A 27,415-nucleotide genomic window follows, 5' to 3' on the forward strand; every position below is an offset into this window, starting at 1 on the left:
TACTTATTAAGCTGCATCTGTTTCATATGCTTTTAATTCTAAAGGAATAACAAAATGGTCTGGCTGAGATGCATGAATTTTTTTCTGTGACCAGACACAAAACCTAGTACACAACCCTCCTGCCAACATACATTGGATGGCAGACAAAAATGACAGCCTGCAGCAAATCACACAATGGACATCTCAAAAGAAACAATGCAAAAATTTTAAAAATCTATGCCACATACTCTTGATAATTGCATTACTGGCATGCTCAGAGTTATGCCAGGTAAAAGAAGGTTATAGTTCCAGCAGGCACTGGAAATAATCCTCAGATGGCAGAACCTCCACTCACAGATACAGAAATACCTGAAAGCCTGTGGGACTAGTTTGAAACTACAGCTAAAATCAGTGTGACCTGCTGAAGAAAAGACATCTTACTTTTCTAGCTACTGAAGTGTTCAACTAAGCCCTACCTGACTTAAGCATTATATCATTTCATTCTGTTCAGTTTCCCTACACATTTTCTTGGTATTGTGATAACTGCACTCAGATAAAGATCACCAAAAACTAGCTAAAGCAGCTGACATGTGACTGGGATAGAGTCAAGTTAATTAAAAATGGTCTAAAATGCTCTACGTTGAATAACAAGTTTCTAGAATCAACCATTTCTTCCTACATGAAACACTTTCATTTTAAGAGCACTCAGAGAAGACAGCAACAATTTTCTTTGACAAATATTTCTTTTTTAAAAAAAAACTTGCTTAACAAAAGGTGCCATTTGTAAATCAATTATGATATCAGTCAAAAATCAAAGATATAAACAGATGCATGCAGAAAAGTTTGTCAGTACAGCTCTATCAGTAAACCTTCACTGTCCTTTTGCTAGTTTATTTATTTTTCACTGAACACAACAGACTTTACTATAAAAGAAGCTTTTTTGCTGGTACCTCTCTGCACTGCTTTCTGTGAATATATAAACAGTGAAACAAAGTTCACACTTGTGATCAACATTAACATACTAGCACAAGTTCCTGTATCTAAGCTAGGTTAGTTGAAGCTTTGAAACAAAAATGAAAATGACAAAACCTCATTAAGATTGTGCTTAAAAGCTTTACTAAAGTTTTAATTTAAATGTATGTATGCACGTTAATATATAAACGTAAATGTAAAAAAATCTTAAAACCAGATGCAGACAGGCTCTTTTAAACAATCTTTTGATTATGTAATTCAAGAATATAGAAATACAGTCAAACAAATCTTGAACCCAAATTGTAATTAGCCCTTACAGCTAAATGCTTTATATAATGAATCACTATGTTACCACCATTTTCAGGTAAGCCAAGGCTGCTTTATGTTTTACAGCTGTCATAACTGAAATGTGTTCCGTGAGGGAATTGTTCCCAGAAAGACACCTGACTGCAAATGCTGCAATTCGTCAGTACCACAATCATATGTCCTTACAACTGAGCAATTTTCAATGTATCTTTATCTTAGAAAATCTCTTCTGAAATACTGACTCAAAAAAAATCAGTTTAGTGCTAAAACCGGAGAAGAATAATCAGCAAATTTATAGTGATTAACTACAGGCAGCAAACTATTAAAAGACAAGGATAATAAGAAGAATCTATTCGATTTTAACAGGAATTCAAATAGATGTCAGAAGTCTTCACAAAAGCTTCTTACATCAATTACATCACAATCCAACACAATCCTAACACCAACGTACAATACACCATGTAGGAGGAAAACATGTTTACACATGGAGAAACAGACACACCTGTCTGGAAATGGCTCATTACTAATCTTAACAATACTAAAAGTTGAAGACAGCCCAAGCAATGGGGGTTATAAAAGCCAGCCTCAAGTGTGATTTCTTTGCTTTTCCTTCGGAGGCATTGGCTTTCATGTAGCTTTTCTCATTCTTTCCCACCAACACTACACAGTGTGTCTGGACTGGGGCTCAGAAGGGAAATAGAAGCTCCTGTGGGCAAAGCAGCCGCCTGCAGCAGCCAGTCCCATTTCACAGACACTGCTCCATTACACAGCATCTGTAACTAGAAAGGTTTTACTTATTTACTTCTGTGTTACTGCTGATAAACACTCTGGGAGACACAAATGAGCAGATCTCATCCGAGAAACCTCAGAGAAGACTGCAGAGTCTCCATTCTGGGAGGTTTTTAAGATCTGACCAGGCAAAGCCCTGTACAGCCAGTGTGGGGCCTGCTTTGAGCAGGAGATTGGACAAGAGACCTGCAGTACTCTTCCAACCTAAATGAGTCTAGGATTCCATAAAAAAGTTATTTTTTCTTGAAACAATCCCTTCAAACAACTACACAAAACTAATTTTCCATGCTAGAGGGATACTTACACATTTGTCTCATAACTTGTGAGTCCTTAAAGGTATGGAAAATGGTGTAAATACATTCCATAACAGAATAAAAATGACAATTGGACAATATCCATGACCTTTAAAATACATTATATGGTACAATACTGTCTCACTTTTAGTTCTGTTGCAAGTACTTTAAAACATGGCTCTGCATAGCATCTGTAGTAATCACATTACTAAATGATTGATCAATTAATTATTAAAATACACTTGTCTGTGTTTTAAATTACTTTTTGACAAAAATATGTATATTCTCTTTGAATAAGCTGAAGCAAAATGTAAGTTGACATTAAATCAATAAAGTAATGAGAACATCAGTATTTCATTGCACTCAACAACCAGTATCTGAGCAGTCTAAATACTTCATAAGCCTATGAATTCTATCTCCTCACTACAATTTTTTCAAATACCATAATGATTTCATAACATTTAACATGTAGAAAAATGAAGTGACAGGTTAGATGATTTTCCCCAAATTAAGAAAACAGTCATCATCAGAGATGAGATCCATACTTAGAAATAGTATTTGTTTAACTAACATTTAATAACAAAAAAAAAGGAAGTACAATTGTTTACATTGCTAGATGAGTTTTAAAAGGTAACAGTTATTTAAATCACCTGTTTACTTAACACAGCAGAGAAGGTGAATTTACTAGCAGAAAAAGAAGCTGAATTCACTAGGCTGATAATTCTGAAGATTAGGACGGTATTTAAAGAAGAAACTAGACTGGAAAAATATTTGAATAGTTGCACAAGGTTTTCACATGACAATTATAATAACTTTAAAAATATTCCCAAGCAAAATTTCTAAAAAACCTTTTTAACACCATACATTGAAATTCCTACAACCACAGAATTTAACTATAAATATTTGGGGGGTTGGGGGCTTAATATATTATTAAAACTACCAAGTGTTAAGTCTTGAGCTCTGTATATAACTTCACAATACCTGTCTGAGGAAAGCTAGCTTGTAAATCTCAACCATTCCAGACACTGAAATTCCGTAACTGCTTACATTCCAGGCCTAAAAAAGGAGATTATCTTCAATTCTGTCTGGAAGACCAATCCTAGCTTACCAAGATTGGTTGTTTGATTAGGAAATCTCTTTTATTTAGAGGCTGGCACATGAAAAGATTGACCCAATACAGAAGGAAAAACAAAATTACTCACTTCAGATGAAACTACTTTCTCATGAAAATAATTATTTTACTTCAGAGCTAACCAGAAAAGCAGAGGAATTAGAATGAAGATGCATAAATTTGTCACATGAGGGTTAGTGTCACATAAGTTAGCCTGGCTCAGGTCTCTTTGCACCCCTCCCTTCAGGAATTTATATACATTGCTAAGTTTCCCCCTAAGCCTTCTCATCTCCAGGCTAAACAGTCCCAGCTGTCCATCCCTCCTCATGGGAAACCTAATCACCCTCGTGGCACTTCACTGGACTCTCTCCAGTATGTCCATGTCTCCCCATGCTAAGGAGCCCAGAACTGAACACAGTACTCCAGGTGTGGAGTTCCACTCACCAGTGCTGAGTAGAACAGAAGAATCACTTCCCTTCCAGCTAATCCAGTAATATCTTTATTACCCCAGACATGTTTTTTATAATGTTATATAATCAGAATTCAGGACCAATTCTCTTTACAATTACAACTGGCTGTCCAAACATAAACACAATTCACTATTACCTTGGACAGCACCAGTTTTGATGGACAAGAATCCAGTCCTCAGCTAGTGACTGCTGAGTTTTCCAGGTTCATGTACTGGCCTTTGAAACCTCACTCTGCTACAGATTTCTTATATAACTTCCAGCAAGCCACTTTCAATGTCCTATTTGATAAGTAAGATAAAGAAGTCTGGGTCTGATACACACTGCTACAACATCAAACATGCACAAATTACCTGACTAATGGAATTACCTGACTAATTACACCAGGGCAGCAGAGGAGCTGTAGCTGTTTGTACTCATGCTCACAGTGACTTCTGTTGCTACACAGGACACCCCTGTGCCACAGGCAGATCAGAATATCTGCTCACCTGAGCAAACAGGGTGAGCCTGTTTGTGTCTGCTTGAGTTGCTCTGATGTTACTGCACAGTACAGGAGAATGGGATGAGATTGTTAGAGGAAAGGAAACATTTGAAAGCCACGGACACTCAAGTGTTGTGTAAGATACATTAATAGGACAGCTAACTGGTCTATGCACCCTGTTCCTATTGATTTCACCAAAACCCAGGCACAAAAATGGATCTGGACAAGTAACTAACTTCTCAGTGGTCATGAAAGAGAACAAGTGATTATTAAACAAAACTGTGAGCACCCTGAAAGCCTAAAGCAATAAGGTGGGAGGGTTAAAATAGTAAGGGTTCTCCCTTTTATGTTACTGTCACAGGAAAAAAACAAGTCATTATATCTTGGCAAAAAACATGAAGACAACTGCTGCAGTGACTTCAAAATTATTGTCACTAAAACAGGCTCCCTGAATTCAGAAGTGTTAATCAACAGCTGAGGTGATTTACTGAACCTGCTTCACAAATAATCACTTTCTACTTGCTATCATATTCTTGTTTTTATATACTAGTAAAGTACCAAGATCTAAAAGGAAATGTGATTCTACTGGAATGAAACCACTGGATTTTATAAAAATCAGGCAAATGTTTCCACTGGGTTTAGATTTTTGGGTTTAAAAAAATACCCAAATGTTCCTGTGTTCAAAAACACAGATACATTTCTGTTTCTAAACACTGTACTGCAAACTGAGCAACACACAAAAAATAGATTCTGTAAACAAGAATTTTCTTTCAAGATTGTAACTTGATGAGAGTAACACAGACTTTCAATTTTAAAGAAACCACATTAATTGTACTTATAAAGAAACACCAAAGTAAAAATGGAAAACTATTCAGGGAAGCTAACAGGCAACACATAATGACAATAAGATAGTTTGCTTTATTAAGTCACAGCTATGCATAATCTATACAAGGCTTCTATAAAGCTATATCCATTTGCAGAGATGAAATCCTTCAGCTAGGTCTCAAGAGGAACTCTCTTCTTTGCTTAGATAGCCTCAGACAGTTTTTTTACATCCACATTACAAGAGCAAGCTTTGTGGAAATCATGCCACATGACAGAACACTTCCCATCCTCTGACGTGTCTGCAGTACCTCATTAACTGAGGATTTCCTGAGTACAGCATGTTCCAAACCTTCTCTCCTTAACATTACCAGACACAAGAGACAACCCTCCATCTTTTCCTAAGCATTTAAGCCAATTGTAGAAAAAACAATCATTGATCAGAGGGGTATCACTGAAAACGGTAGGGGCTGGGGACTGGGGACACAACCTTACAAGTTTTTGCTCAGATATGTTCCTCTGAATTATTTTACAAAATTCAGAAAAAGCACATGAGCCCATGAAAACAAAACAAATGAGGGGGAAAAAGACAAGGATAGGAAAAGTTATGGTTATGGTTGGTGGAGACTGACAAAAAGGATTAAGAGAACATTGGTTGCATAAAATTGTGGCTGTAGATGCTTGAAGGAAAACAGTAATTTCAGGGAGGGGGAAGAGAGAAGTTGGCTACCCTGAAGGAACAAAATGATGGATAACATTCAGAAAGGGAGCAAGTTAGAAGCCACATCAGCACAAGAAGCTTGAAAAAAAGAAGTTAAAATAGTGGCCATGAGAAAGAACAGAAGGTTGCATGAAAGAATAAAAATCAGTGTTGGCTCCATCGGGACAGTGAAGACAAGGGGGTAAAAGTTAGATGCTACAATGCAAGACATAATGAAAATGGGATCCAGATACCAGAGAAAGGAGTAGAAAAAAGAGTAGCTGTCATTAGTATAAAAAAACTGACAAATCAAACCAAGACGGAGTACTAGCAGCTTCTTTAAATACTCTGTAATATTGTTTACAGCTTAATCAAATGTTTACAGCTTAATCAATATATTATGCCAGGATATATGTTTAGAGTTGATCAAAATTCACAACTAATTTTGAATTGCTTTAACATTTTGATTTTGTGCAAAACAAACTGAAAATATTGATAGTATTTTATGTTGACAATTACGATTTTGCACTGGTCACACGCATTATGTGTTCAGAGTATTTACAAGACTGACTGGCTGCTGCAGAACTGGCAGATGCACCAGCTTGTATGTTAGCAGTAGCATCTTTACTGGTCTGATTTACTGTGGCAGCCTCAAAGCTTTTGAGATTCAATTTCTTCCACACACATTTTCTTGATTTTAGACCTAAAATTAAAAAAACTTAATTTAGAAAAATATTTATGTGAATTTTGAAAATCACCCTATGAATATCCACAAATGAAATTAAAAGTGCTTTATTTCTTGTCTCCAATGTGCAAATTTTTATGCCACTGTCAACTTTAGGCACGGGATCCAAGCCTGTTAACTGAAATAATTACATTCATATACTTAAAGTCAACCAGAACAGTTTTTGCTATTTCCCTTCTGCTTCTGCTTGGGTTTGCACATGGGTGAACATCCTTACTTTGTGGTTGTTCCAATTCTGGTAATTTAATATATTTGCATATGTTTTGTTGAGGTTGTGAATTATTCTCACATCAATACTTAATTTACTTTATTCCGTGGTTTTCAGTCATCATTCCACTAGAATTCTGCACAGCTCCCACACTGCAAGTTTCAAGCAGACACAGAATCTGTGCCATAGCAGTGGTCTCCTAGAGTCCTGGGATTTTTTCTGGTCTGACTAAATTTCAGTTAAATCCATCCATTATCTATTTATAGTGGTTGCACATTACAGAGAATGCTGTGGGCTTATCCAGCTCTTCCAAGTTAAAGGCCCTTTAGGAGTTTGGAGCATGTATAACTTTGATGTAAGTAAACCTTCTCTAAATTAAATTTTTCAGGGTGATCTTTTTCTACATACAATTTTCTCTGTCTGTAACTAAAAAGAAAATTCTGCCCAACAAACAGTGACTGACACAGAGAAAGGTTTTGAGAAAATATTTATTTTACATCTACTTCAAAAACATATTTCTATTGCATTTGTCAATCAGTTTCAACATACAAGATAATGAAATCCACATTGTCATGAAATCTAAATAAATGAGCACTGAAGATAGAAATCTGCTCTAAATCTAAGTTTTGGAATGGATATCGAATGACATGTGCAATCTAAAAATCATAAACTTTTACTGTCAAAACATGCAGATATTTAATGGTAATATAATACTACTTCCAATAGAAATTTCTAGTACAGTCTGAATTGTGTGAGAATATTTATAAAAAGTGGCTCTTTTTTACAGGCAGATACATTCAAGGCCACCTACAAACAGTTGCTTTTGCCATTAATGAAAACTTCCATATTTCCAATTCAAGTCAAAATTATAAAACCATCTAGAACCTTGGCCCTTCACAGAGCCTTGAATATTCTGACTCTACCCCAAAGTGACTTTCCCAAGGAGAAAGCTACCCTGACCTAGCAGTGCACCAACCCACCCAGGAACAGGCATCACTGCCTGAAGCAGATCACAAAGGCAGGACTGACACAGCTCAAAATCAGCTCTGTTTATTCCAACTGTTATTTAAAATCCTGAATTCACAAGAGAAGACTGTGAATTCTCATTTGTCTTCTCTAAAGTATTTAATGCCACAGCTAATTCTCACTGAAGTGATTAAAAAACCTAGAATTTACACTTTTTATGGTTAAGTCAGTCATCATATTTACACAGTATTTGGAATTTCCATTATCCAATATATCTGAATTCATGTAATCTTAGAAAAATTGATGGACTTAGACTGGTAGAGGTATTTCTTAGACTTAGAGGTATTTCTTTGACTTCTGAGCCAAACCATATCCATAAGACAGGATGCTGTGGACTTTTTACATGCAAAGTAAAATAACTCACCTCTGCATTTCTACCATTTGACTCCTCAGCAGTGCATCTGGGAACCTGAAAAATTTATAAATACTTATTTCATAATTAATTCTATTTCTCACAATGAAATAAACAATATTTTCAGCTAAGACAATTCAGGCTATGAACTGTGAGTATACTTCAGGTAAGGAGCGAAGGTCTAAAACTGATGCTTTGGGTGACTATAAGGTACTCTTGGAGATATAAAGAAACCAAAGTACTTTTTCAAGCTGGGGTTTTTTTACCCCCTGAAAACATACAGAGATAGGTGCAATTCCACTTCTGTATCCAAGGAAAAAAAAAAAGAAAATTTGAGCTTTCTTGTCTTATCCATAAAAAGAATTAAAAATATTTAATACTCCTTTGCTTTCCACATCTCACTTGTCTGAATCAGAGCTTCCTCTGAGGTAATTAGCCAGATTTATCTAGAACTAGAATCTGGATTGATCATTTTATGGATTAAAATCTCCAATCAGGCACATATATATATATATATATATATATGGATCTACATCTAAATGTGTCTCCACACAAAACTTAACACACTGCACTGTACAGTCCCCCTGCATCACTGGAAGGACTGGAAGGCTTAACCGTTATCATTTCAGGCTCATCTTTCCTTTATTAACACCACCATCTGAACATGCTTGCATAGACTTTTGCCTGCACTTTGTTTAGGCCTAAACAAAATGTTCCTAAAACCCAGGCAGAACTGGGACTTTAGCTTATTAGGCTTTTTTAAATTATAAACTTGACACCTCACACTCACAGACTGAGAGAAAGCTGTAAACACTTATCTGGACCAAGGCCTGTGGGGTGCTCTGTACAAGGGCAGGAAGATGTTCCTCTAGATATGCTGGGCCACATTGGCATGAAAACACTTTCCCAGCACGTTTCTGTGCTTCAGTGACATGTGTTTATTCTCTTCTCTAAGTCTGACAGTGGACTGATGCTCACACAGATATTTACATATAACACTAAAGGAATTATCTTTTTGTAACTTACCCACCAAAGAGTAAAGCTCATCAAGAGAGATACAACAGCCATTCCTTCTGCAGTCAGTACATTGTAAAAGCAGCTATTTCTGAAAATTATACAAATGCAAAGATTAAATTGAGTAATCTGTGAACTTTATTTTGCATAAAGAATTGCAATACAAGTATAAATGCATTTTACATCTAAGAATCTCTAATTCTGGCAGCACTGCAATGCAGACTGTGATTTCCTCCTCTCTCATATACTGCATTCAGGGATGATTACATCATCTCAAAGAGCCAGGAAAACAGAAATAGACCAGGGAGGCCCATTACAGCAGACATAGAGTAATTAAAAAGACTATAACTTTTTAGTTAGAGAAGGAGATAACTCAAGAAAAAAGGGTCATTATGTTTCTAAAGAGACAAATAAAATCATGTGCAATTTAAGTTCTCGGAAAAGCCAGTAATGCCTTCCATCTGTTGAGAACAGCCTTGGAAGCACAGGAGGAAACTCTGTTCCTTGATCTAGCAAAGAATTTATACCAGCAGCTTAAATATTTGAGCAAATTGTTGAAACCAAGGGTAGTTGTTTGAACTTAATCATCAAATTGATCACTTTGCTGAAATAACTTAGTAAGCATTGAAACAAGAGTAATCAGTGTGTTTTTGAGCACTCTGGTATTGCTGAAGGACAGTGACATGTTCTTTATAATAGCAGGGGAGCAAGAAAAATGATTTCTTTAAAAAAGTAAGTCAGTGAAATGCTATTGACTGAAATGAAATTATTAATACACACGTTCTTTCTGGGATGCTGTGACTTCAGGGTAAAATGGTTAAGTAAAACCAATTACAAAATATAAACAAATCAATATTTTGTTTTGATACTATCCTAAATTAAAGCGTTTGCATTTTTATGTCAGGTTCCTCCTCTTAGATATATACCTTTCACAGAAAAAAATTAAAATTTATAAATAAATGTTCCACATATTTTCAAAGACTTTGTTTGTTTCTTTGTTCCAATGGGAGAAAAAGTTCTGGTTCAAAGCTCAAAAGAGCAAATTTTCTGGTTTAAAGGATTGGAGTGAATCAATACTTCCAAATAATGCAAGCAGGTCAAAAGGAATGTCCTGCTTCTTCCAAGAAGAATGTCATTCTGACAAATCTCTGGTAACCACATTATACTAAATTCTTCAACAAAACATAATGGCATATATAGTCAAAGATTTCTCTAGCAGTCTTACAGTATAAGGAAAGAGAGAAAGCTAAAATCAGAACTGATTATTCCCCCTTTCATCCTCATCAGAACCTTTTGCCTCAGTGTTCAGGACTTTCTCTTATGTTAGAAACGCCATGGCCTGACCAAATCCTTTAAACAAAGCTTAATTCAGTGTCATCCCTCAGGCACGGTTCCAAGCCCAGAAAATTGCTGTACAGCAGGCAGACATTTTCCTCAGTGGTGTAGCTTTGAGGGAAAAGAAAGTTAACAGCAGAGAGGCTGCTCTCTTAAAGGTTTGCCATTTCTACAAAATTCTTTTGCAGTGCCTGAGGGTCTTGCAAATACAATCTATGCTCAAACTCAACTCTCAATATTTTCATTCATCGGGTTTTGCTCAGGATCTGACTCCTACATGTTCACTTCTCCACACACATGGGTAGTTAAAATAATAGCCAATTGGACTCATCAAATCTCAAGACCCTAATAATCCTTCAAAAATAAAAGGAGGCTTTTGCATTTTCTGCTGACAGACATTAAGAATTGCTCTCATCCCAATGTCTTTAAAAAACTCCTAAGATAACATATATTAGCAAATATTTAAACTTTAGACAACTAAAACTGACAGTGAAAACCATCACTAGAGCAAACAGAGAGCATGTTTACTGTAGTTTCTTCCAATGCACAAAATACTACTTCATATCCTTAGATGTTAAGAAACATGCTAAATATGTGAAAGAAATGTAAAGGCACTTAATCATGAAGACAGAACTTCAATTTCCTTCTCACTATCTCCACAGTACTATACTATTATTGTTCATGACCTTCTAAAATGCACACTGAAGAAAAAGTGACAAATCTGCCCCAATTCTCATGTATTCAGTATTTTGTACACAAGCTGGAAGCTATGTGAGGGTTGCAGATTAGCCAACGTTTTTACTGAAATTGATCAACTGGTATATGCAGTGTTCAGCAGAATTACAAATTCTAACTTTAGAGTTACAACTGGGCAGAAACCAAATGTGAGAAATGCTGGTTTGAAAAAATGAATTTGCATTTTTAGTATATTCTGAAATAAAGAACCCCAAATGAAAGTTATATGACAAACATTCCTAAAAATGTCATCTGTGGCTTTTTTTTTAGTTTACAGTTTTTGTGTAAATAATTGTATAGAATATAAGTATACAAAGAAGTAATCCACATTTCAGAGCCTTAAGTAAAGAGGAAGCTTGGTTTTTCCCAAACAAGTTCTGCATTAAGCATCCGAAAAAAGAATTCAAATAAAATAAGATATTGTAAACTTAGCAAAACCTACTGTAATTAAGTTTGGCAAGAAAGAATTTTAGAAACCATTATAAAAGTCTTTTTTTTTTCCCAATAAACATTTTTTACATAATTAACTACTGCACATCACAACATATTATCACAGCATAAAGTGATGAAAAAATATGGATGGTGAAATGTTGCAATTTTTTCCTACTACTGCAATGTGTTACATGTTGCCAGCATGAAGAACTGATCAAAACAAAACAAGTAACAACAATGCTGGTAGGAATTCTCTGCCACTGAATGTAATACCACCGAAGTCAGTGAGGGTTTTAGGGTGTAACTGAGATCAAAGTTTGGCATAAGAACTGCCTATAATGTCAACTTTCCCCCCAAATATATCAATTAATATATCACTTTATTTCACTGAGCAGAAATATTGAAATATTCCTTACACCAAAATTACTATTTTAGTTTAGCCACTTCCACCTAAAAATGCAGTTACTAAAGACTGAACACTGGGTAAACGTTGGAGCAGCATCCTCAGCCACGCCAAGGAACCCCACAGAAGAGATCCCATGTCCCATTTGGGGAGAGATGCAAACAAGCAAAGAGGCATACAGCAGCACAATTCTTCCTGCCCTCGCTGTCAATAAATATGCTCTAAGGATACGGTGCGGGAAAAATACGGGGGGGGGGGGGGGGGGGGGGGGGGGAACCAAAAAAACCAAAACAAAACAAAACAGTTTTTCCTGGAGTTCTCACGGGAGTCAAACAAAGCCGCAGCCTCACACCGCAGTGGTTTCCAGGCGGTACCGCCTCACGGAGGGGGCAGCGCTGGGCACGGGACACAGGGCAGGAAACAGCTGCCGCCGGCCCAGCTGGGAGCAGCGGGATTCTCCCCCCCCCCGCCCAGGTAGCTGGAAGTGGTTTCTGGCCAGGTTCTTGTGACACAAAACACGGAACAGCCCAAGCGGGCCGTGAGGCGCCCACACACCCACAACCCCTCAGCAGAGGCGGCCCGGCGCTAAAGCGCGCTCAGCCTCGAGCTGCTTCCGCTCCCCGCCTCCCCGCGGCGGCCGAGCCCGGCACTTTCGTTCCGGGGCCTGCGAGGGCCGCGCGGGAGCAGCGGCGGGCGGCGGGTGAGGAGCGGGCGGTGCGGGGGGGCTGCAGCCGGGTGAGGAGCGGGTGAGGAGCTCCCGCCCCACCGCGGCGGTGGCGGCAGGAGAGAGGAGGCAGCGCGGCTCGGCAGCGCCGAGGGGCCGCGCTCTGCGCGGGGCGGGCTCGGGCGGCCCGCGATGGGAAGCGGCTTTGTGCCCTCAGGGGCCTCGGTGCCGCTGCGGCGGCGGGACGGGGGCCATTCAGACACGCCCAAGCGGCAGAACCGCGCTGTTATTGCGCTGGCAGATGCAGCGGCGGAGGCTGTGCCCGCCGAGCGCCCTGCGCCACCTCGGCCCGCAGAAGAGAGCGCTGCGCTCCGGAGCCGGCCTGCGCTCAGCTCGCTCGGCTGACGGCAGCGAGCCGCGGCAGGAGGGAGCCCAGGGCACCCCATGAGCTTTATACATCCCCGAGATGTCCCGGCCGACGTTCTGAGTTGTCCCAGAACTGCAGCTGGAGTGTGGAGGGTACCCTCCACCGGCAGTGATTTACCGGGGGTTGTAGATGAGGTGCAGATGGAGTTATTAGTTAGTCTTAAAAATATGTGTCTGAAATGCGATTTGGGTCTTAGAATTTGCGTGAACTGTAGTCTGTCATTCTCTGAGTGTACTGTACTGTATATGTACTTTTGCAGCCTGGGCACAGCTATTATTTTGAGGTCACAGCGTATCCCTTGTCAGTATCAATAACAAAAGTGCTTCGGGGTGTCACCGCTGAGCGCCACAGAGTGTAAGACATTACACTGAAAAGAATCAGCTTGCAGGCTGGGAATGCATGTCCAATTCCAGGGCCTCTCGCCCTCTGCTTCTTGAGGAAACTTGATAATAGCACAGGTTACTCTGAGATGTAAAGTATATTTGCTTTATCTCAGAGGAACTTGAAAGCAAATTGCGCTAGAAAATTCGTATGCATATTAGATTTTATGTTTATTTGAGTGGACTTCCCTGACCTTTCAAAAGCTGGGCCTTGGCAGAGGGGGAGGGATCATGGCAGGCATGAGTATTTAATTTTACCAGAAAATAACCATTTTTTCTGGGACTGATTTTAATTTTCTGTTGGAAAGTTAGCTGAGTTTTTTGAATTCTATTAAACTTGATTTTATTTAAACACTTAATTTTGGATTACATTTCAGGACTTATTGTTTGTTTGTTTTTGTTAAACATGGCTTTGCTACATCATTTCATAAGTGTGATCCTTGACGTGAAAAAGTAAACCTAAATTAGCTGAAAGTAAATACTGAGAATAACTTTTTTGCATTGCAAGTGATGCAGCACAAAGTGCAAAAGGCAGTTTATAACTACTGCAGGCTGTGCAGGCTCCTGACTGGGGGTGCTTTGACGATGAGAGAGCACCCCAAGTGATCAGTCAGAAGGGATTGTGACAGCACAGCAGCACTAATTCTGTCTGCCCTGGGGTGGGCACATGGTCATGTTTCTAATGCATTGCTCACAGTACATGGTGAAAATTCTGTGCCAGCTGCAGAGGGTGAGATGACAGCTGTCCTGAAGAAAGCCTGAAAAAGATACATCAATGTGCTAAATAAACAAAAACTTGCAGAAGTCTGGACTGGGTCACTGCTTACTCCCTGGTACATGGGGCACCAAAGCCCTCTTCTAGTTGTTATTTTTCAGCCTGAAGCTCTTCTTCTGGGAAATTTCTTCTATTTCACAATGTTCTATCTAAGAGGGATTTCATTCAGGTTATTTGGTTGGCCCACACACAAGTTTGAGGATGGAGATCTAAATTTGTATAATTAATTTTTCTCTTATGGATTTCTATCCTCTAGGCATATAATTCTTTGTCAGTAGACTTGCTGAAGTCTGATGGGATTGCTCATCCACGTAAACACTGCTTACCAGTGTTTTCATAAACTTCTAGGCACGGATCTCAACAACAGAGAAATAACAGACTTCTGCAGGAGTTGAGTGGGATAATGAACGTGCATCTGTGTGCATTGAGGATGCAGATCTCAGGTTCTTACCAACTGTTTAGCTCATGCTCTCCTGAAATCCCTTGAATCAGATGATTTTATTATTCTTTCTGTTGTAGGAAATACCTTTTTTGATGAGATTTTTTTGTTAAATGGGATAATACAGAATAATTTCCAGTAGATTAGTTTGTAGTAATTGGACTTTTATTTAACAAGATATTGTCTGTTTCAGCTAACCATGTCTTTAAATTCATCTATACTTCTAAATGAAGACAATGCTCAAGGACCAAAAAGAAATACTGAGTGTTTGGAAAGCCTAGAACTGCAGACTCCATCATCATTTCAAGATAACCCATTTCAACAATTACAGTTAGCATCCCAGGAAGTACTGGAAAAGGCAAAAAAGAGCGGGAGATCAAAATGCCCCCGATGCAATAGCTCAAGGATGTTTTATTGTTATACATGCTTTGTTCCTGTTGAAACTGTCCCTACCAAAGAAATTCCAACTGTGAAGGTTAATATTTCTTACAGATTTTTGATAATTTACTGTGGACAGAGAATAGTCTGTCTGCAGCCATTTCTTTTCTGACTCACTATTTACAGCGATTCATCTTGAACATAGCTGTAAGTATGAATAAAGTTAGATTAAATTACTGGTCTTACTTGAGGAATTACATTTACAAACACTGAAAATGTTCCAGTCCTCACATAAACATTTATGTATCTTCTAGATGAGAATATAGGCTGAAGTCACGCAGCTTCACATGCAACTGTCTTTTCACTTAGCTGTTGAAAGTTTCTTTATGGTGCTCTTGCACATTCTTCAGTTTCAAATAACTCTGGCCAAAACACATTATATTTTGAACAAAAAAATTGTCCATAACCGAGGGTGAATTTACATAAAATGTGAGCTAAAAGACATTCCTATATGTCATGGTTGTATAATTCTGATAACTACTGTTAAAATATAAAGAGTGTAGTGCCTTTCAGCTAAAATACTTAGGGAAACTATCAAAGAGGACTGAGACATTTTGCAAAATCAGTTAGGATCTAAGATGCATTTTGAAAACACTGGAGTTTGAAAGCATAAAAAATAGTTTAGAATTACTTTGGAAATTTGACCTAGTAAATTTAGGTGTATTTTCATTGAAACAGCCATTTTCATGATTGGGTGAACACCTAATAGAGATAAGTATTCATATTTAGAACCATTATATTGCTCAAATTAAGACCACATCTAACTTACCTTATTGATTCTGTTTCTGGATATTTTACCACACTACTGCTGGCAGCATTCCAAAGTGCATTCATTGCTTACCTAGGTATTTACATAAAGTGAATATAGAAGGTGCTTCTTCTAACTTCTCTCTACTTTAGTTCTAAACCTAACAAAAATTATCAGATGTTTTAATTACACACCCATAGGAATTTCTCCAAAATTTTGAGTAAGTTTTTGTACAAATGTCTGTATATATGATGATAAATACTGCTTTTCTCTTTTTTTACTCTAGTTACCTTTGAAGATTGATATTATTAAACACCCAAATGAAACTGATGGCAAAAGCACTGCTGTGCACGCTAAGCTCCTGGCACCTGATGATGTTACCATTTATAAATATCCTTGCATCCCAGAATATGAGGAAAAGAGACATGAAGTAAGAGATTCTCCAGAGATAGCCAGGCTTTATGCTGGGGAGGTGCAGCTTCCTCCTGCAGTGGTACTGCACTGCTGGGAGGAAAGCACTGTTCCTTTAGTGCAGTCCATCCTGTGCTCTCTCAAAGCTTAGGTCTGCAAACACAGTGCTCTGGACTGTAACCTTTTCTCCAAAGCTGAGAAAGGCTGCAGCACACTTTAACCACCTTGAATTTCCTATGTTCATTGCCTCACACAATGGAGAGCTGGATTCACTGCATACCTGAAGAAGTATTTTGCCTATAAATGAAAGCATTCAACTTGCAGCAAGTTAAACAGCAGTTGAGTGTTGTGCTCATATTTAGCAGCTGCAGTATTTAAACCTCCTTAAAACTTTTAACATTCACTAGGACAGAGGAAAACAACTAAAATACAACTCTTGTCTGTCATAGCATAGAGCACAAAAATAGTAAGCTATGAACTTGGATATATATGCTCATTTAAATGGCAAGCTATTCTTTTTGGCCTTCCTGCCCCATATACTGCAATGACAAGTGACATTTAAACTTCCTTGGGGCTGACACCATTGTCTTGGCTGAAAAATCTTTTTACACAGAAGTGTTAGAGTTGTTAGTAGAGACGTAACATGAATTAAAAATCTTTATTAATCTTATCTCAGCAGAGATCCCTACAATGCAGGGGCTGGGCATACCCCACAATTAAGGACCTCGATTCATTATTTTAACATGTTTTTTAACATGGATTAAACATTATATTAGACAATGGAATATTTTTAAGATACACTATTTCATCTTGTCCTGACTTAAATGTTTACAGACAGGGATAGAAAATTTCTGTTAATATAATAATTCCTGTTGTGTTACTAGATTTTGTTGACACTCAAATTCTTTGTTTTCTTCCTTCAGATAGCACTTATATTTCCTGGCCCCAATTCAGTTTCAGTAAAAGATATTGCTTTCCATCTCCAAAAGTACACTAAGAAAGGTGCCTGTGCTACTGACGATGACTGTTTCAGAGAGCCACTTCTTAAACAAGCAAAAATAGAACCTGAAGAAGGAAAAAATCCACATCAATGCATCTCAAGCAGCAGGAGTGAAGGCACTAGACTGAAGAAAATAATATTTATTGACAGTACCTGGAATCAAACTAACAAGATAATAACTGATGAACGACTTCAAGGTAAAAAAATGCAAGTTGGTATTGAGATGTTATTGCTACAGAAATGATTAAGGGACACATATCTGTAACAGACCTGAGCATGGTGTAAGCTTATATGTACCCCTATATCTGAGTGTACACAAAGGATTCAGCAGCCTGTTCCAGTGCTGTAGAATACTTCCTGAGCCACAGACTCCATTACTTTTCATGTCATACAATTTGTTTTGCAAAAAGATAATACCAGTATTAAGAGAGCATTTACATTTATTTGCATCACTTCTCTATTGGAGCAAATTTCCTCAGTGTCAGAGAATGGGAGCTGTCATGTTGGACAGTAGAACAGTAGTTTGAATGGCCTCTGAAGGAAGCCAGGAAGATTTCCACTGCAGGTGGCTGGCTGCTTTTTCAGAGACCCACAGGACCATTTGTGCAGATGTTGGTGGCAGACAGGCCCCAAGAAGGTAAAGGAGGGATTTAGGAGCTTCAGCACAGGTTTATCATGGCTTGGGTTCTGTTTCTTGTGCAGTTTTTACATGGACATTTCCATGATCTCACTACTCCAGACAAAAAGGGAATTGCTGCTTGCCCTCCACACCCTTCCAACTCTGAAAGCAGAAACTGGGAATTCTGCAAAAATTTTTTGTCTTAGGTTCTTTACAAGAAGTTTACATTCAAGCATTCTAATTAAACCCACAAAAGACAAAACAATTTAGCAATAGCATTCCATTTCCTTTGAGATGAATAGGAGTTTGAAAATACTTTCATTAGTGCAAGAAGTCCACTTAGCTGGGTGGCACATTGTCAAGTTTATATGCTATAAATACATATATATATATATATATATATATACACACACTAGTACTGCTTCACAGTGGATGCTACAGGGAATTTCACAGACCTTCTTACATGGAAGCTGAATGTTGCCTTGCTGTCTAGTCAGTTTATTAAAGAATCCCACATGTTAGTATGATACATTGGCTAATTAAAATCCTGTTATAAGTATTTAGTATAATACAAAACATACTCTATCAACTATATTGAAGTATTACTTTGAAGATTAGAGTACTTGCATGTTGCAAGTTTAATATAAAGCACTTGAAATTTACTTTAAGAGGAGGAATTCAAGGAAAGTAACAGGCATCCAGGGGAACTGAAGATTTCCATGGAAGCCTATGCATATATTAATGAAAAAGTCTTAATTGGTGTTACTTTGGAGCTCTTAAATGGTTTCCAGTTTCCCTATGACAATGCTGATTTGGTGGAGTGCTGTCTCCTTTCTAGAAAATCTCAGTTCCAGCTGTTTTCCAATCCTCTGGGTCCCTGAGCACCTTTCAGGATTGCTGTAAGGTTTCATAGTGTCATGCAAGTCAGTTTCTAGTATGGGGATAATTTTACCCATCCACACATTGGGTGTAGCAGTGTGCACAGCCCATGCATGCATTGCTTTCCTTAGTACTTGACATAAAGAACATAAATTGCATTAATACCCCTTTTAGAGATTGCAGTTTTCACTTCCAAGATGAATGGGGCAGAGTTTCCTTAGGCATAAACTGATGAAATTTTTATGTTGTACATACATGAAAAATAGAGAACTGTGTTCATTTTTCAGTTCAATTGCAAATGAAGTCATCATCCAACAAAATATTTGTCATATGCTAAAGTTCAAAAAGGAGTGTTCATAATTCCAAATAAAAAGTAATTGCCATACTCACTAAGTTACAAGAAATACTGGATGAAAACATTAATGAAGCCAAGAAAATGTAAAGAAAAGCCTTGTGTTTTGTAAGCCTATATTTATATTGACAGTAAATCTAGCAAATTGTACTGCAAGAGAAAGCAAATGAGTACATGAATCTTAAAATAAGCTAAGAGAACTTGGACAAAAACTACTTCTATATCTTGGAAAAGTGCATAATATATCTTTAGAAAACAAAACTAAATCAGTTAAAGACAGGAAATACATGAGAGCTGGTAATGTCTAGGATTGATTACTTCATTAAAAGTGATCCCTAGATCAGAAAGCAAACAGTTGAATCTAATGGTAATGCTGACTTTCTCACATGAGTGATGGAGCTTATTTGCAATATCACTAAGGTTGTTAAAGAAACAGATTGCTTTGGTATATTTTCCTGTAAGTTTGAACTGCTTTGTATTAGCCAAATGTTTTATTAGCTTATACATTAGCATTGTAAGGTTTCATATGAACGGTGCACATTTGTAAGCAAACATTGCCTTTGGCTGGATACAGATACAGTACAGATGAAACATGCTCAGTAAACTCTAACCCTTAACCCCCTCTGGTTTTTTGGGTTTTTTTAATGAAAAACTCCTAAAATCTTTTGTTTGAAAGTAACTGATCCTGCATTTGTGGTAAGCTCAGTAGTGTCCGTGGTCTTGCCTTCAGTGAACTTTTGTTTGTATTCAAACCACAACTACATGGGAGTTTATGTTGGAGGAATCATCCCTGAGACTTACTTCACTGCTTTTAGGGTGGAAGCACTGCTGGATTTGATGGAAGCTTTCACTTTGGTTAGGGCTGAGAATTCAAGTGTTGAAAACTCTTGAGGGCAGCAAGCTTAATACAGTTTCCTACTGCTATTTTAAGTTTCATATGTGTGGGATTATTAGAGATAATAATTAGACTGCTATTTTGAGTTTTTGTTTCTGAAATGCCAATTACAACATTTAAATTCAGGGACAGACTCTCCTGTTGTTCAGAGATTTTTTTTAAATGCTGTAATTGAGATTTCTTCTACAGTGCAGGCTATCATACATTCCTAACTGCAAAGCAAACAACTAAATCCCTCTTGCAATTACACTGAAAAGAATTAAACACAGTTTGTAGGTTAGAAGTATAGAATTACAAGTGCTGGGCTATAGCCAGTTTGTACTTCTGAATTTGGACCTTACTGAAACTTCTTTGTCCATAACTTCCAAGCAATTCTTAGACCATATTGGCTTTTATACAATTACCTGTACTAAATCATCCCATGAGACAGAGTATCAGATTGTGGCAGAAAAAGATGACTTTACAGTCTGGTTCTGATTTTGTTGACAGGTGTGTACCCTGTTCTTCATGATCCAACTGTCCATCCTGTTTACAAAGTGATAACACATTCAGGTAGCTTTAGTTTTGAATAGTTTGTGCATCTTAGGAAACAAAAATCAAGATCCATGTTTAACATTCATCTGAATAATAGAATAGTTACAGAGACTATAAGTAGATTAAAGATCTTCTTGTGCCATACAGACACCAAATTCTCTCTTTCATCTTAAGTGGGAATGCTTTTAGTATCTAATAAAGTTAATTACGAGATGCTGTCATACTTACTCCTGAGTAATTTCAGTGAGATTTCAGTTACTCAACAAACATAAATGCAAAGTTCCTGGCTCTTGCAAATAGTCCTCACTTCAGCAACACTAACAGTCTGAGGGATTCTGTTTTACACTTGAAAAGTATTAACTTTGCAAAAGATTAAATAATAATTTTATGAACATTGATGAATCCTGGTAGGTGTGGGTTTCACTCTTGCCATGGGAAGTGGCTCTGCAATTTACTGAGGGCTGTGTGACTGTTTGAATGAAAGGGTAACCTGTAATTAATTGCAAATATGAAGATTATAACCTAGGACTTACAGCAGTTCATCAAATTCCAAAGTGGTCCACAAAGGAGGATAAAATTATTGCCTTGGTTTTACAGATGAAAAAAAGAGGTACAGGAAGAAAAATTATTTGCATGCAGACACTGAGCAGGCTAGCAGCAAAGTCAGAAAACAAAACTAAAGTCTTGTTTGACTTTTCTGGCCACCAAACCACATTGTCTAATCTATGTCATCTTTTTTCCTTGACAGGATTACTGCAAATTGAGTTGAAGACAAGGAAAACTTGCTTTTGGCGTCATCAGAAGGGAAAGCCAGATACATACCTTTCCACAATAGAAGCAATTTATTATTTCCTTGTGGACTATCATCAGGAGATTTTGAAAGAGAGCTACAATGGACAATATGATAATCTGCTTTTTTTCTTTTCCTTTATGCATACATTGATTAAAGATGCCAAGTGTTGTGCAGGAAAAGAGTAAGGTGTCTGTCTATTGGTGCATGACACGTCTTTTTTTGTAATAATAAACTGCACAAACATAACTGGGGTGGTTTGGTTTTTTTTGGAAATAGATTGTACTCTAAAAAATGGCAACAGTGTTGCCAAAAGTGAGCTGCAGATCTTGTCCCACATGCTTGAGGTTGTAGAACTGCTCAGATGAGCAGTCTGATTAGAGTTACTTATTTGAAAACAGTTACATTTTGCTAAATGTTGCTGTACTTTCACCTACAGGCCTGATGTGCTCACTGTGATGAGCACATTTCCTGAGATGGGACTGGAGGACTTGACCCCTCTTGCCATAAGAAGTGATCTCGTTTAACTGTAAGAAGGAGTTAGCATGCAGCTTTGTAGCTAATACTTATGTCAGATGTTTTCTTTGTGGTTTGCACAGCAATACTGATTCCACCTTCATGGCATCAGAGGCTTACTGAAATGAGCAGATGGTGTTCAGTTGTGGGGACAAGTGGCAGCAATACAAAATGAAAGAGCACATTAATTGAATATGAATTACATACTTGCAAGATGAATGCTGGAAAATTCTTCTAGTAATAAAGTGGTCTCTTTAAACACTGTTATACAGTGTATGATTTCTGTAGTACCATTCATGTTATATTGGGGTTATTCTCAACTTACTGGGTAATCTTAGACTTCTTCAAACAATTTAGTTAAGTGTTTATTACTATTATATAATGTCATTATTTGGGGGAGCGCTAACCTAACAAATGTCACTAGGCACCAAAAAAAAAAAGATGATGGTTCTGACCACAACATTTCTGACAAGGCTTCCTTCAATTAGGCAGTGTGAATCTGCTCTGTTTTTCCTTTTGCAGTAATAGGGCAGATTGGAACAGCATAAATAAGACTCTGTGCTGATGAGAGTTTTGTCAGAGGTGTAGTGCTGCTGGCAGAGTCATCACGTGTGAATGTAGTTTTGCCAAGCTATACCAGCACAGCCAGTGCTGGCAGAGGTTATAGACCTGAGCTACAACTTCACAAGCAGAGTTATATGAATACATTTTATATCATGAAAAAATGTTTCATTTAGAGGTACAATGCAAGATGCATAAATATTTCTGAATATTCTCAGAAATGTGTTACTTAAGACAAAATACATCTTGTTAAAGTGACAGACTGCAAAGTTACTCAAGACTGAAAAGACTGAAAAATTACAATAGATTATTTTTTAAACAAAACATCCAATTTTTGTTATCACTTGTTGCAGACTTTCTAGGAGGGCATTCACAGACTCTGGTGACCATATAAATAGTGTCTTGGAAAATACTTCAAGAAAATATTTTGACACTTACATAGCAATCCATACCAGCTGGTTTGTACTGCATTTTTAATGCTTTAGGATACTGAAATCTTAATATTGCTTCAAACACAAGATACAAATACACTCTCTTCATCATACCTCAGATTTGGATCCTTATGTGCACAAGTGCATATAAAAATGCATTTCAGTGGACAAGAAAAACATATTTCCCCATTAGCAGAATTAAATGCTGGTTATGTTACATGAGTGAACATGAAATGTGCATGAAACTATAACAGCACCACAGCAAACACAGGCTTGAAATCAGAATGAGAAAGATAATTATTATATCTACCTATATACTGAGTTCATGTGCCAGGCAATGAGAAAAATCAGCAGTCATGTCTCAGTGCTATTGAAACAACACTGCCTACTCATTTGGTTCTTACTACTATTGAGAGGTTATTTTGGCTTTTAAAAATGATTAATGTTATTTCCTTTGGTATGAATTTTGGTAGTCTTTTGACATTTCCATCTGTTCTTGCCTTTCTTAAAGATTGTTGTAATGGTTTTTATTTTTTTAATCACACAAGTATAATAGCTTGAGAAGGAAACTTTCACCCACTTTAAACAAACAAAAATAAAATGAACCCACTGACCTAATGTTTTACAAGAACCAGAGAGAAAAATCTGGGGGGAGAGGGGGAGTTACTTCCAAGACACATTTCCCTGAAAACATGTTTTTTATTTAAGAAGCAGAGGTCAGATAAAAGCTTGTATAAGCTGTTCTTTGTTACTTTTGGAAAATAGTTTCATAAGGTGAAAAATTGTTTCCAAATTTGAGTTTTGTGTACCTCACTTTATTTGAGCAATGGGAATTAAGATTCTATTCCAGAAAAAAATTAGTTTTAACTCTCAGATTAAATTAATGTACAGAAAAGATTTTAAATCTGGCCCATTGTGTACAGGAATTTGGTTCAGATTCTTTTTCTTCCAGTGCAACCTCAGTGTAATGCAAGAGTCATTTGCTATACCAAGGGACAGAGGCACACCTAATATCTGTAATTCGTTATGGTTTGCTGGTATTCCTCTGATAACCTTTTGTGGGGGCAGGAAGGAGGTTATTGTCACTTCTGCTGCAGATCTGTCCTGTTTGAGCTGCAGATGAAGTTGCCCCTTCTCTCATATATATAAACATATTTACATCTATTTAATTTTGATGTTGGTATAAGAAGCCAAACCAAGTCATCCATCTCACACTGAAAGCACCTCAGTACCACTGATACATTTTCCCAGCTTTGAGACTAAAGAAAAATTTTGTTCCACTAAATGAAAGCGATCAAGTGGTTAATCCTTTCAAGTGCAATTAGCAGCACTGACCTCCCTGTTCTTTAAAATGAGGGTCATGGGGAGGTAAAGGCCAGTTCTGGGCCTTTTCTTTCATATCAGAATACCCCTTCACTATCTCTTCTCTTTCCAAAAACATCAGAGACCAAGAGGGAAAAACAGGCTTCTGCTTCCATTAGCAGTAACTTAAACAGCCATAAGTTAAAGGGGGAGGAAAAGGAAGAGCATCTCTATCTCCTCTCACAACAGAAGACATCTGGCCTCCTGTGGGGAGGCCCCAGATAACAAAGAACCTGTCAGTGCAAACCTCTGCGATGTGTGCAGAGAACCATTTTACCTGCAGTCTGGCTCATTCATTTCCTGCCACTGAAGCCATCTGCTTTTGCTTATTGTGGGTATTTTTGTTCTTTGTTTGGCCAGGAGCATGAAGTGGCTTCACTTTAGCATGCCTCTAAGTTTGGTCAGAGGGAGTATTTAATCCTTTTCTCAAAATGAATAAGAGAGGGAGCTGCTGCAAAAAACAATTCCTTTCCTGGAAGGTAGCAGAAATGTCATCCAAGCCGAGGTTGAATAAAGGGTCATGTCAGTGCATGGGGTAAAGATACACTGAGATTGAAAAGAGGTGCCAACTTGGAATCTACAGCACAACCTCCCAAAGCACTTATAATCTTACCTGATTTAAAACCTTTGCTACTGCTTCTTGTCATTTTGAGTCCATCTGGTTTTCCACATAGTCGTCTTCAGGCCCAACTGCAGAGTAATACAAGGATCTGTTCTTACCTTTCCCTTGCACTGTGTTCCAGTACTTTGCCTGAATGCTTTAAAAGTCAGTCTACGTAAATGATGGTTACAACACACTTGTATAAAATGTAATGTGATATGAAAATCCATGCTACCTATCCCTACTTTTGAAAGTGCCAGAAGAAGAAGGGAGAGAAACTTCCTATTAATTTCCCATCATTTGCTATAATGCAGTTAATACACTCCCAGGTACCATTAACTTGTGTCTCAGAGTATGCTGGGGCACAGAAGTTAATGGTGATTGCAGCACAATTACAACAGGAAAGCTTTCCCACTAAGATCAAAATATGTGGCAGTTAAGCCCCTGATCTATTGATACCAGAATATGAGATCACCTACTAAGGTTACTGAAGGATTCAACATAGTTCCTAAACGGTTATTCCTTGTCTTGAGGGACACCATTTAGTATAATTCCAATGCTGTCATTAAGACTATTAACTGGTGAAAATTAGTAATACCAACATTTAAAGGAAGTGTTTATATGAAAAATCCACCCTATTCTTCCTGTTCACTTGTTGGGAGACATAACACATAGCTGCTGTTTTATGGATTCTGAAGAGAAATGAGATGCTGTCAAATTTTCAAAGTAGTGTATCACATTAAAGTAAAACCACTCAGTGGTGTGATTTCTTCACCCCATCTGCCAGAAATAAATTCAAATATTTCTGAAGTTCCAGAGCAAGAGGTGGGAACTCGTTCCCTAATGCAAAACAGACAGCGGACTGTATTTTCACCTCATGGAAAGTGGAAATTTTTGTCTAACTTTAGCAATACTGGTGCAGTTGCCACATGATTTTACTGCTGACTTCTCAGACCACTGGTGTTGCAATAGGATGTTTAGAAATATACCACAGAAGAGAATGTGCTACACCAACATACCCCAGCAGACTGACTCCTGCTCTACCTCTGATCCTGTGCCCTGTGCTTCCTTTACCTGTAAAGTTAATTTCTGCCTCTGAATAAAAGTGCTTATAATATAAAGCTGAACCCGTAAGCCAGTTGAACTGGCATGAAATCTAAAAGCTTTAGTATAATTTATGAAATTATTTGCTTTGGAGATGGATATTAATGAACTGAAGAGAATCATATTCTTTTAAATTTAAAAAAGCATCCTTTTTTCTTTTCTACAGAAGAACAATACTTTGGGTTCTAGCAAAAGAAGTTTGCTCAAGATGAAACACAGCCTTCATTTCAAATGTTGCTCCTAATGCTAAATAAAAATTCTGTATTTCAAGAACATCATAGTATTTCTTTCAAAAATTATTTTTGAGGTTTCAGTTGCATGACTAAATTGTTTGCCAAATGCAGCATGAATTTCAGCTGACCTGAAACTGCATTTCCTAGTGATTAGTCTGTGCAGCTGAAACATGCAGTATAGTTTTTCTGTTCACAGGTTTCCTTTGGTCAGAATCAATGCTACAGTCTCTTTTTTTTTTGTTTTTTCATATTTACAGGAGACAAGGAAGCAACTTGATACAGCTTCAATTGTCAGAAACATCATGTAATGCACCTCAGTCTACTTGAAGCAGTTGGATCACGTTACTTCCTCTTTTAACCTCACACGTGTCTGAGTGTGGTGACAATATTGGCTTTGATCTGCATACCTGTGTTGGTTAAGAATACAAAAGTGCTTGTATTCTATTCTATCATGACTGTGTTGGCCAAAAAATAGAACATTGAAACCTTTACATCACCAAAAGCTTCCTCTTTTCCTTGAATATGGCTTACTTTATCAGGGAAACTGGTTTAAAATCAATGCCTGAAGCAGCTGCCAGGAAACTTGCCAACAAAATTATAGTGCCAGAGTCTCAAATGCAGAATGCTCTCAGGTAGGTATGGCTGAGCTGATTTTGCTCATTTTAAAAGGAGAATTCATTGAAAAAAGAATGGAGTAAGAAACAAACAAAAAAAAGTGCTTGAATTTTTTGAAGTCCATGAAAACTAACAAAGTAGATTAAAACAATTAAGGTAACATGAAATGCTTCAGCTGTTCCAACATATGAATGGTCTGATGGCAATGGCAGGATTTGTTTTTCTGGGCCTCTGCAAAGTTCTGCCCACTCTATATGGGCAGTGGTCATTTTCAGCTAAACATATGCCTAAGCATTCATCTTTGAGGCATTGATTTAGAAAAGACATTTCTTGTTTATATTTCTCTATGTTGGCACTTTTCTTGTGAGAAGTTAATATACCATAACTAACACTATACTAAACCCTGTCACTGTCTTTTTAGCACCTTGTTTTGTTTTCCAGAGTTCCAGTGTTGGCATGCTACTGGTAACA

At 37.6% G+C, this 27,415-nt stretch overlaps 1 protein-coding gene across 2 annotated transcripts; it reads left to right on the plus strand.

The window, feature by feature from the left end:
- The first annotated feature begins 12,778 nt into the window (after positions 1-12,778).
- Positions 12,779-22,304, plus strand: DTWD1 (DTW domain containing 1). Of its 2 annotated transcripts, XM_069026356.1 has the most exons (6): positions 12,916-13,395; positions 15,049-15,330; positions 16,328-16,471; positions 17,376-17,649; positions 21,480-21,705; positions 21,961-22,304. In XM_069026356.1, exons 1-6 carry the CDS (start codon positions 13,279-13,281, stop codon positions 22,046-22,048), a joined length of 1,131 nt encoding a protein of 376 aa, XP_068882457.1. In that variant the 5' UTR covers positions 12,916-13,278; the 3' UTR covers positions 22,049-22,304. The 2 variants fall into 2 exon arrangements, with proteins under 2 accessions (XP_068882456.1, XP_068882457.1); XM_069026355.1 differs by lacking the exons at positions 12,916-13,395; positions 21,961-22,304 and adding an exon at positions 12,779-12,870 and having other exon boundaries at positions 21,480-21,770.
- The last annotated feature ends 5,111 nt before the right edge of the window (positions 22,305-27,415 follow it).

Source organism: Aphelocoma coerulescens, chromosome 10 (genome assembly GCF_041296385.1).
Source record: "Aphelocoma coerulescens isolate FSJ_1873_10779 chromosome 10, UR_Acoe_1.0, whole genome shotgun sequence".
Lineage (NCBI taxonomy): Eukaryota > Metazoa > Chordata > Aves > Passeriformes > Corvidae > Aphelocoma > Aphelocoma coerulescens.